General features: G+C 44.3%; 1 protein-coding gene across 1 annotated transcript; it reads right to left on the bottom strand.

The window, feature by feature from the left end:
• Positions 1 to 356: 356 nt before the first annotated feature.
• On the bottom strand, positions 357 to 9,225 carry GEM (GTP binding protein overexpressed in skeletal muscle). Its single transcript, XM_009943518.2, has 5 exons — positions 9,118 to 9,225; positions 7,011 to 7,353; positions 3,823 to 3,899; positions 3,136 to 3,340; positions 357 to 1,558 (listed from the first exon to the last, which is right to left on the bottom strand). Exons 2-5 carry the CDS (start codon positions 7,342 to 7,344, stop codon positions 1,281 to 1,283), a joined length of 894 nt encoding a protein of 297 aa, XP_009941820.1. The 5' UTR covers positions 7,345 to 7,353; positions 9,118 to 9,225; the 3' UTR covers positions 357 to 1,280.
• Positions 9,226 to 11,237: the final 2,012 nt, after the last annotated feature.

The raw sequence follows: 11,237 nt of genomic DNA, 5'->3' as shown, positions 1-11,237 counted from the left end.
TCACTTCTTTTCGTCTCCAAAATTGGTGTAATGGTATCCATCTACATTTCTAAAGTGTTTTCAGGCTTAGGGCCAAACACCCTTTAGGAGAATGATTTATTTTTATCTCTGCCACCACAACCACATTTGCACATGAGGGATACCGTGCACTCATAGCTCTGGGGCTGCGGGTAATCCTTGCTTTGTGATCCTAGGTTGCTAAGCAGCCTGTGTTCAGAGATGTAAGGAATCCCTGCTGTACTTGTCATGTCACAGTGTTGCCCAGCATTCAAAACGTTTTCTCAACCTGAAAAAATTCTTAGGGATTTCCCACTGAGGCTCAAAGGCAGTCATATATTTTATTTATTTTATTATAAGGCATGTAAGTAAAAACTTGCATATCTGAAAAAAGACATTAGATAGAAAACAGTAATAAAATTAACATTATTCTTTTAAGAAACTTGGTAATAAATACATTTCCCCTCCACATTAAAATGCTTGTTATTTTGCACAACAATAAATACAGCAGAGCTCTGGCATAGAGAAAGGCCAAGGCTGGATACAAGGAGTCCGTGTGGTTTCTTAAAAAAGCTCAGGTGATTTATAAAGGTTTGGCATCCTGCACTTGATGCACTTTAATACAACTTGCACTTTAATTTTAATTTTACTATGATTTTTAAACAGGCCCATAATATGAAAATACGAGAGGAAATTTTGTTTTATTACAGGATTTTTCCTTTAAATATTTTCGAGGTGAGAGATGTGTAAACTCATTAAAACCAATCCTTGAAATTAAAAAAAAAAGTGTCTTGGTGACTATCCTACAAAAATGCAGATTTTTCAGCTGTGGGTGCTCAAGCCTGACCAGCCAACTGGCAAAGGACAAATCCCCAGTCAGTTCATCAATTCTTTCCACAGTTTTTAAAAACAAATCATAATAACAAGAAGAAAGAGTAAAGAATTTAGTATTCACTTCCCAAGTCATGACAGTTCGAGGTTCTTACTCTATTATCTGGAGGTGAGAGGAGAAACAACAGGTACAGTCCAGAACACTTCCCAGCATAACTTTGGGTCATTCTGGTCTATACTTTTTTTTTTTTTTAAACTACCAACAAAAAAAGAAAGAAAGAAAGATATTTCCATGCACCGTGCTGTTCTTATGCCAGCACGTATCATCACAATCACAACTGTGAACCTAAGTCACTTTGATAGCCCAATCTAATATAGATTGATTGATTGTCCCACGTCATAGTTAGATAATGTCCACAAAATGCCACAAGCTCTGGCAGAGTCCAGCGTTCTTAAAGTACTGATAGGTCATGGCAAGACTTGGACTTGAGTTTGAAGGCCATGTTCTTGTTGTTCTTGGCAACTATTTTGCCCCAAAACCGCCTGGCTTTCTTGGGGATGCTCTCTCTCCGTTTCTGGTATGCCAGCCGCTTCTCGTTCTTTTCTTTGCTGTCCCTCCGGAGCCGGACTTGCCGCACGATGCCTTCAAAGAGCTCTTTCACGTTGTGCTGCACGGCTGCTGAGGTCTCAATGAACTTGCAGTCAAACACAACGGCGCAGGCTCGTCCCTCTGCAAAAATTGCAAGGTGGGTATGTCACGAGGCATCACAAGCAGCAGGGAGGCAAAGCGGCCGCAGGCTGCCACGTGTGGGGAGCCAGTGCCGCCGGGGGAATTCCTCGAGCCTAATATAGGCACGGATAAATCCTTAATCACCCAAAGCCACCTGCTAGGCTGTGATTCATCTTTTCTGTGTCACACTCCCTGCCCAGCGAGGCAGGGTGAGTCCCCTCCTGGAAAAGCCCAGTCCCCGCTGTCAGCTGTGGAGGGAGCAGGGGCTGACCAACTCGCGTGGAGACACCGCAGGCTGAGACGTCAGCTATGTGACTCAAAACCACCTGGTCATCTTACATGCAAACTCCATCTGTTTGCATTACAGGGTGATGACAGCACCCGCCATGCGCACAGCACAGCTCTCACCCCCATAGGAGGCAGAGCCCAGCCTCCTGCTTGGGTCATGGCTGTAAACCAGGGTCTTGGGACAGCAGCAGCTTTGGCGTGAACAGAGACAAGGACAAACCCCTTAAATAAAGGCAAAACAAGGCCTACAGCTTTAGAGGTGCATCTGACATCATAGTTCTTTTCCTTAATTACGTGAACCTAAGCTAAACTTGACAGCTGTCTTTCACATGCAAGCCAATTTTTTCTGTCTTCTGGCTTGCCATGAACTCATCACCAGGATGACTAAAATGACATGAATGCACCTGTCATCTTCCAAAAGATTTTTCAAGTGGGGCAGAGAGGAATGAGCAGACAAACAGACATCCCTGGACTGCTGATGTACTCCTCAGTTCAAACTCTTCACTTGGGGCAACTGTGTCGGGGGTGGGGAACTGTGCACATCCACAGTGGAAAAAAAAAGTCTAGATCAACTGGGAAGCAGAAGAGCAGAATGGCAGCAGAGAGAAGTAAATGTGGAGCAGAGGAACCTATGTTTCTGATGGGCCAAGATGAGGTCATCTAATGCATTACTGTGTGTTGTGTCACCTAAGCATCAGGGAAGGCTCTCCAAGAAGAGTTATTACTGACTGCAGACCTTAGGAGCTGGCAGCAGCTTTCCCAGCAGTCTCTCTATTCCTATTTGTGGGCCTAGGGCTCCCTGGGATTTGGGAGAGTGGCACAGGCTGGTTATTCTTTTGTATGCAGCAGTGAGCAGATGTTTCAGCATCCCAAAGCAAGGCAGCAAGGAGACCTCTCCTGAAAGGCGCACCGTTCCTGCCCATACTATAAAAACGAAGGGTGAGAGGGAATTTTAATTCATCAGGAAGGACAGAGAACAGGTTAAAGGAAGAGATAAACTTTGGCAGCAGAATAAAGGGGGCTACACGTTATGCAAAAGCACATATTGGAAGCCCAAAGGGTTTCCAGCTAGCAGAGATACCACATAATGCAGTGGTCATACACTAGGAACTGGAGGGGAAGAAATTCAAGCTGCTCTGCCCTTTGGTCCAGTCCCTGCTGTTTTATTGCTCTTTTGTTGCTCAGTCCTGATCACAGTGTACTCCCTCAGCCAGAGCTCTGCATTTTGTTCAAAAGCTACTAGATGACTGTTAGCACTTATGTCATTTTATCCTCCTCCTTTTCCTTACCTGCCACTGAAACTTCGCGGCACCTGACAAGGTCACTTTTATTGCCAACCAGAATAATGGGGATGTCTTCTTTCTGGCGTGCCCTGCGGAGCTGTATTCTGAGTTCGGAGGCCTTCTCAAAGCTCACGCGGTCTGTGATGGAGTAGACAATCAAGTATGCGTCTCCCACTTGCATGCAGTGGTCTCGAATCCATTCTCCTTCACGCTGTTCAAATGAAACGGTCAGGCATCGTTATGCCCAGAGCAGACTTTACTTAGAATGTATAACATTAAAGAATCCAAATACATTCCTGCTGCAACTGTAATGGGTATGGTTTGAATCACAGTCACACTAAAAGTAATTCCAATGCGGTGATGGTACGAATACTTCACCACAAAGGAGGGAAAAACTTGCCCCAGATAATTCATTGTGCTGGCTTTAGACTGGAATGAACATGTTCTGGAAAATGGCTTGAATGTTTTGGTTTATCATTAAAAAAACAAAGAAGGCTTGCACTTCTCAGGCTCACACTGCAGAGCTATTAGGCATGCTCGACTTGGTGTGGGCGTGGGGTTAATCCCATATTTTTCCTAATGTTGAAGTATGGAAAACACCTACTTTCTGTCCCAAAAGATACCTACTTTTAATATTAGCAGTTATTCACATGCCCTTTTCTTTTGGCATTTGACTAGAACAAATTGAAGTACCTTATTATCCCACATGTCGAGCAGTATAATGGTTGCACTTTCCCCATCCACCACCAGGGTTCTTTCATATGTATCTTCTGGAAAGGAAATCAGAAAGGTTGGTCATATATTATTTTGTGGCATCATGTGCATTACAAAAAACAAGTAGTTGAATACGTATCATTTGTTCACAGTTCAAGTTATCGAGCCAGATTTTATGCTGGCTCACATTCATTTCTTTCCTCATTTCCATCAGCATTGAACCTGCCCTCCATTCATTATGGGTTGTCTTACTTTCCATGATATATGAAGGAGGCTGAAAGATCAGGAAACGAAATGTTCATTATTTTGGCTGATATTCTCTTTATCTTATGTGAGAGAGAGAAAATATAACCAGTGGAAGAAATAACCAAAGGCTGAACATTTGCCCCATGGGAGCAGCAGAGTCCAGCGAGGCTGAGTAATGGAAAATATTTGCTTTCGCTTTAGCAGGGACAGTTTACGGGTGAACAGTCACTGCTGCTGGGAGCAATACAGCTAACAGTCTACCAAGCAATGAGGACAGGGTTTTGGGAGACAAGAGATGGTGAGTTTTAGGGAGGCTGAGACTTCTCTCCCTTTTCACGATTTCCTACACTATCTTTCATGTCAAGAAGCAAAGGAATCAACAAACCACAGGAGTTCAATGATCTTGTACTGAGGCCACAAAAATTCATACCCAGACTATAAACACCATGTGACTAAGTTGTTCTTAGATCTGAGGGGGGCTGTTGCCACTCCTAACTTCGATCAGCCCTTACTGTGAAATCTTGGTCTAGCTTCTGCTTCACATACTAATCACCCTTCTTCAGCCCAAACCTGGGGACATTTGGAAGAGCAATCTGGGGTTTGGACCCATCTCTAGTCTTGCGTTGCTGGTCAGTGAAAAATGCCAGGCTCTGGGCTTCTGAGCAAACCACCCCTCTCACTGTAGTGTTTAAGGGGTCTGTCCCAATCACGCTTGTAGACAGGACTGTGTCTTAACCTTTGCCTCGTATAAGCTCTGTTGGGCATTAACGGAGTGAATTTTCCTCTAAATTGTAATCAGAGCCTTTCCTTGAAGCCAGGAACGTACATCCATGCAAAAGAATGAGACCAAAATATTACACATTTAAAATAAAGTTAAAAAGTGGACAGGCTTGACGCAGCTTAAAATGGTGAGATGAAAAAAGCAAAGCTGATCAAGAGGAGCAGTCTCCCTTGCAGGCCCTATAGCATGACACTTGTGCTCATGAGTTAGGTTAATCCTACAGTCAGCAGCAAAGCCAGTCCATAAAACCATCTGTATTCCCTCTGTGAGCTGGCTACCCTGAAACTACTCTGTCTTGTAATAAAATTTCCAGTTTGCAAGCTAAATTTTGGAGAATAGTTTCTTTAACTGACCAAACATCTGCATGGGAACAAGCTCCATATACACCAGAGGACAAGATCCAGAGGACTGCTGCTCCACTCTGTTACACTTGGAGAGGCTACAAATACTTAATCACACTCCTCTGAAATACTATGCCCAGATGGTCATATTCAGCACTGATTTGCACCTTGGGCAAGCCTAAGGAACTTCCATGGGATATAAAACACACTGAAAGTGAGCTACTAGTTCATCTCATGCTTATTTCGAAGATGAGACTAAAACAGGAGAGATACAACAACAGCAAGCTTTACAATACCTCAGCAGAGCTGGCCTTGAAAATCTGTCACTGCTACACTCCAAGCAATATTGCTGGAAGTGCGAATGAAAGAGGAAACCATACGGCTTCGCATGGAGGAGAGGAAAACTGTCTGACTGGGGTGTGCAAAGCAAATCAGATGCATTTTCTGACTGCTTGCCCAAGCGTCTTACTCTCGTTCGGTGGTGTAGCACCAGGAAACCTTTAATCAGAGATACTCCAGCCTGAGGAGCTGGTGGAATTACGGGAATAGTCAGTGGCAGGAGCTGCAGACAAAGCACACCTGAAGAACTGATTCAAAGTGACTGCACCATGGGGAATTTCAAACCCCCCAAAGGCACAGAGATCTGTGCCCCCAGTCTGCGACAGCAAGCAAGGAAAATGCAGGTCCAGCCTTCCTGATGTTGGGATGTATTAAATCCTGGGTAAAGCCTCTCCTAACCAGAGAGGTAAAGACATAAAAAGCTGTCCTGCTGCACTGGGGATTGGAAGAGAAGCACCATCACACCAAGGGAGTACAGGCAGGAGAGGGCAGGGATGCGGGAGAGACAAGGAGAGTCCTACATGCTGACGAGCAGAACCAGCCAGCACCCTGCATCTCCTCCGAAGGCCACAGTGTCTGCCTCCTTAAAGCCACAGCTGATGTCTGTTGCAGCACAATCCTTCCACATCAGCATCTCACAAACAATATAGCCCAGGACTTGGTGCCACAGCTTCACCTTCCGCGTGGTCTGATCTTTGGGACTAAAGAACACCTTGCAGTCCTAAACAAAGCAGAGGAGGATAGGAAGGGGGAAGCATGAAAGAAAACCCTACAGCTTGTGCCTTTTCCCCCTGTTTGGGCAACAGCAATTTTCCTACACTGCTGAAGGACCTTTGTCTGTTTTCCCCCGGGGGAACCCATGCTGTGCAAGTAACATGAAATGAGGAGGAGAAATGTTTTACTCAAACTCTATACAGCCTACGCTGAGGTAATGTGTGTATACAGAATGGCTGAGATGACTTCTTATGGCAAATATTATGGAGGTGATTGAAGGACTCAGCAGTGGCTTTTTCTTTATATTTTACTTCTAAGCATTTCATTCTCATAGAGCACAAGGACCGTCAGTTGTTTTCTCTCCCCAGAAAGCTGGAGTCAGTCCCATGGAGCCAGTGGTGACACAAATGTTGGACCAGCCTGAAAGCTGAACCAGCCTCCTGTGTAGCATCATCCCATGTAGGAATGAGGCAGCTTCCAACAGGTATTTTGAAATTAAATGCATAAGAATCTGAATTGTTGTCTTTCAGAGACTTTCAGTCACTGTTGGTGAGTATCTTACTCAACTTACTTTGCTTTCTCATTTTCTTAAGAGAGATGCATATGTTGAATCAATTTTGGTGATCAGATCCAAACATCTGTTACCTCAATTTCTCATTAAATGGCCTCTCTGATTTTCTGTGCCAATTACTACTGGCAGCACTGATTGCAAGCAAACATGAACACTCCAGGGCATAATGACCTACCTCCCAGCACCTCACAGTCGCTGTCGATGCTGTCATGCACACCCGCAAAGATGTTGGCTAGTGAGGACTTGCCCACGCCATGCTCCCCGATCAGCACCACCCGGTAGCAATTGCTGCCAGACTCAGAGGAGATGACGGAGTCGGACGACTCCGAGGACCAGCTCCTTCTGTAGTATTCATCAGGACTGATGGTGTATCGCTTCTGCGGGTTGTACTCATTGGAGTCTTTCTGGACCAGCAGATTCTTTCCATCAGCAGGGATGCTCCAGCGCTGCTGCTGCTGCTGCAGGCTGCTGTTGTGGGTGCGACGCATGGTAACATTGTTAAGGGTCATTTTTTGCACCTAGTGAGAAATAAGGAAATCACAAGCATTACCCACAAAGCATTTAGAAACGCATTGACGTCCTCTTATTGACTTCAAGGCAGCATGTCCTGCTCATCTGTAGGGATCTAGTACACAACAAAAGAAAAACGAGACTTTATGTACTCTTTTGTAGTTGATGGTACACAAAGAAATATTTATAGTCAGTCAGAGGCTTATTCCTAGAGATGATACCACCCTCACATGCTAAAGCCCATCTTTGTTCAGCCTTTACAAGCTCACGGCTGTGCTAGGTGCAGCCCAGCCCTGGAGAGGGAGGTATTGCTGTGTGCCAGGAGGAGAAGGAAGGAGCAGCATTCACCAGAGCTGTCCTGCACGGGAGCTGCATCCCTGCTGAGAGGCAACCTATGGCACAGGCAGCACCTACAGGCACTGCTCCCCATCCTTTGGGCTTAGCTGGGGGCAAACAGAGGCACCGGTCCCAGCTGCCTCCAACTCCCAGTGCAGCTGGGTGTATGGCATCTTTCACACTGTCTCAGTTAAGAGCTGAAACTTTCGGGAAAGCAAGAAGACATCACTCGCTGCACCCTTAGACAGCCCTGATATGAGAAAAGAGCCATGCAAGGAAGTCTGGCTACGATGGGGTGCATTTGGGTTTCATCTGCATCTGGGCAAACAAAGAATGGCTCTGCTTCAGACAGTGGCTTTTTGGCTGGAAACAGGGAAGGCACAGCCAAGACCAACAGCTTTTCTGAGGAGGTACAGGTTCTAGCCTCTACAGGACAGAGCGCTGGGAGAAGTTCATAAACTTACAGATACTAAATCAATAACTTCATTTACTGCACAATCAGCTAGATAGGTTTACTCTTCTTATCTAAGCATGGCTTTTAATTACATTTTACTCAGCACACTCTATTTTGCCTTGCTTGTAGGCAGAGGACAGTGATGTCATTCTCACGGGCCAAGGGCTACCATTTTTAGGAAAGTTACTTTGATGCATTCCAGTTCCCAAAGTGACAGTTATTTAGACGTTTTGCTTTTTGCCATTTATCTGATGTTTCTTGGCTCTCTTTTCCATATTAGTAAATAGAATATTTGTCTGTAAAATGCACCCGACTACTTTCAAACTTGAATAATAGGTGGTGAACAAAAAAAAGTACAGTAAAGCATCAAAACAACACCTACAAACTGCTATTTCTCTTCACACAAAACCACCTGAAAGCTTCTGTAAATAAATGCACAGCAGGACATAGGACAAATACACAGAAAAACCACAATCTATCTGAACTTCTTACCGCATGCGCAGTATTTTCTCTGTGATGCACAGTACTTAGGGGCAAAATGAGATTGTTCACATGGTCCTGGTCTCAGCAGGTCTCCTCTTTGTCAGCAAGAAATATATCTAAACTAGAAATCACACACCAAGCAAAGCCTGCTTCACAAACAAAATGAAATATTTACTGCGATGACCGAATTTAAAAATGCATTTTTTCCTTGCAGTTTCCCTGCTGAAAAGACCAGACGAGAAAAGCCAACTCCAACTCAGCCAAACAACAGAGCCTAACTCACAACCTGCCATAAACAGTCACTCACTAAACCTTCACAAACAGGAACATTTTACGATTTCACCGCTAACAAATTATCCTCCCTCATTAAACAAAGTCAAATGAGTCCCTGTCACTGTGTTCCAAGTTCAAACTGGTTTTAATACCCAGTGCTGCATTTAGTTGCCTGGGTCTCTAGCACTGATAGTAAAAGACTGAGCCCAGAGCAAGGTTGCCTTACTTCTGTCAGGCTCCTCCGGGCAGCCGGGTCCTTCGCTCGCGCTGCCCTTCTCTCTCGGTGCGCTGCGGTACGCTGAGCTGCTCGGCCGAAGTAAATCCTCTCCTGCTTTGGGACTGCCTCTTTAATTCTTTCTCAGCAAACCTGGTTTATATTAAGCCCATCTGATCAGAGACAGGGCTTTTCCGTGACGTGGTTGGCCTTTCCATACAACAGCCAGCCCCCAGCTGGGAGGAAGCAGACATGCAGAAGAGCAAAAACTTGCAAACAATCTCTAAAGACTTACTCAAAATCATATGATTGTCTTCATGCTGCCAGCAAAATAAACACATTTGATTCTTGCATGATGAAAACAGGAAAGTGGAAAAAACCAACATGATACATGTTACTTCATCTCACTCAGATTTTCATTTAAACATTATCAAAATTAATGATGCTTAAAAAATGACATAAGTTTCATTAGTGCATAAAATGCTGTAAATACGTTATGTCCTTTGCCTGCAAAATGCACTCAACCCCCTGCTGGACAAAACATTTATGTGGAATAAAATATCTGAATGCTATTTTTGAATTATCCTAAAAATATGAATATTATTCTGTTTTTAAAAATAATTAAAAACTAATATATACAATCCTATTTTTCTCTGTCAGCGTCGAAGTGACTGCACCCAGTTTCCTGAAATGCGTAATCGGCTCTCACTTCTCCTGCAACCCTTTACTAACAGGGGCTGGAAAAAACCTCCAGCTACATATTCAGGGTTACTCCGGCTGGATAGTGGCAAAGGTGCCTCAGCACACACAAAGCCTGCACCAAGTCAAAGTAGCACAGTGCTGATTCCGTCTGCAGTTCATTAGAAAAGATGAACATATAATGTACACACCACAGACTCAGGGTCGGCTCCTGAAATTTTTATGATCTCTCCTTGGCAGAAGAAATTTTGCCAGAAAGAAAAGAAAGTCCAAACCTGTAACGCGTGCTGCCGGGTGACACTTCTAACAATACACGCAAAATACTTCTTGATTAACAGATAAAGAGTAATAAACTTCCACAGAAATACTCAGTAGGGGTACCACAAGTTATATAAAAGCATATGGAAACTCTAGAGTCAGCTTTCAATTATCCAGGTTCTGGATTAACTATGATGAGCTCAAAACCAAGCTCCTACAGCTTTCCTTTATATTTACTGTCTCCTAGTTACTCTATCAGCCCCTGAAACCAACAGACGACTCATTCTTATCTATACAAATCTGAACAACTTTTCTGCTGAGCAAGGTTAATAATATATTTTTTTCATGTGCCCAGTCTTACGGGCGAGCAAGCCTTTAACTGACAATCTACCTTTGTTAAAGGGAGCAGTGATACACAGAAAAAAAAGTATCTATTGCTCTGATTGCAGCCTAGCCCTTATTTCACATTCCTCCACTGTAAAATTGATTAGTTTTCCCCTGAAAAAGCAGACCTTTATGAAATTCTTTGGTTGAAATCTGCTTGCTTAGTTTTCTCTTTGGCTTTAGTGAATTCCTGTGTCTTTCATGAGGATTTTCAGGGCCCTCCTGAGCCCATTCTCAAGTTTAAAGAACCAAGAGCATTTCTCAAAGTAAAATGCTCTCATCAATTTACATGGAAATTATTAAGATCTACAGAGGGGAGAACTGGTAAAAAAAATATGTCCTGATCTTCCTTCGCCTGCATTTCACTGCACAGCAGCAGCTGAACTGGCCCCAAGTCCTGCGTCTGCACCTCACCCGTCCCTTAGACAGCGGGCTCCGCGTCTCGGCTGCCGTGCAGCAATCCCAAGGAGCACACAGGGGCACGTCCCTCTGCACAGGACGTGCAGAGCAGCTGTTAGCACTCACTGCACTATAAGAAACAACTTCTCTGTCGGGAAAGCTTTAGGGCACGGCCAGTATTTTGCAAGACGGAGCACTTTGCTCTTCTGCTTTCAGCACACTCAGCGCCGCTTCTGAAGTTGCTCGAGTATTTTTGAAACACACTGGAAGTCATGAAGGTGAGTGGGTGGCTGGAGTCCTGTGCTCTGCACCTCGGGTTCACTTAGTTCTCTTTGGGTTGTCTGTAATTTGTCACAGTGAGCAAAAGAGCAAAACCTGTCTGCCGCAGGACT

The sequence above is a fragment of the Opisthocomus hoazin genome, chromosome 3 (genome assembly GCF_030867145.1).
Source record: "Opisthocomus hoazin isolate bOpiHoa1 chromosome 3, bOpiHoa1.hap1, whole genome shotgun sequence".
Classification (NCBI taxonomy): Eukaryota; Metazoa; Chordata; class Aves; order Opisthocomiformes; family Opisthocomidae; genus Opisthocomus; species Opisthocomus hoazin.
Note: the sequence above shows the minus strand (reverse complement) of the source record. Positions and strands in the feature narration are given on the sequence as shown.

Excerpts from the sequence above, each read along its gene's own strand:
- GEM (XM_009943518.2), bottom strand. The coding sequence starts at position 7,344 with ATGACCCTTAACAATGTTACCATGCGTCGCACCCACAACAGCAGCCTG. Across the intron at positions 3,341-3,822 it reads TCGACATGTGGGATAATAAG|CGTGAAGGAGAATGGATTCG; the intron begins GTACTTCAATTT and ends TCATTTGAACAG. Across the intron at positions 1,559-3,135 it reads CCGCGAAGTTTCAGTGGCAG|AGGGACGAGCCTGCGCCGTT; the intron begins GTAAGGAAAAGG and ends CAATTTTTGCAG.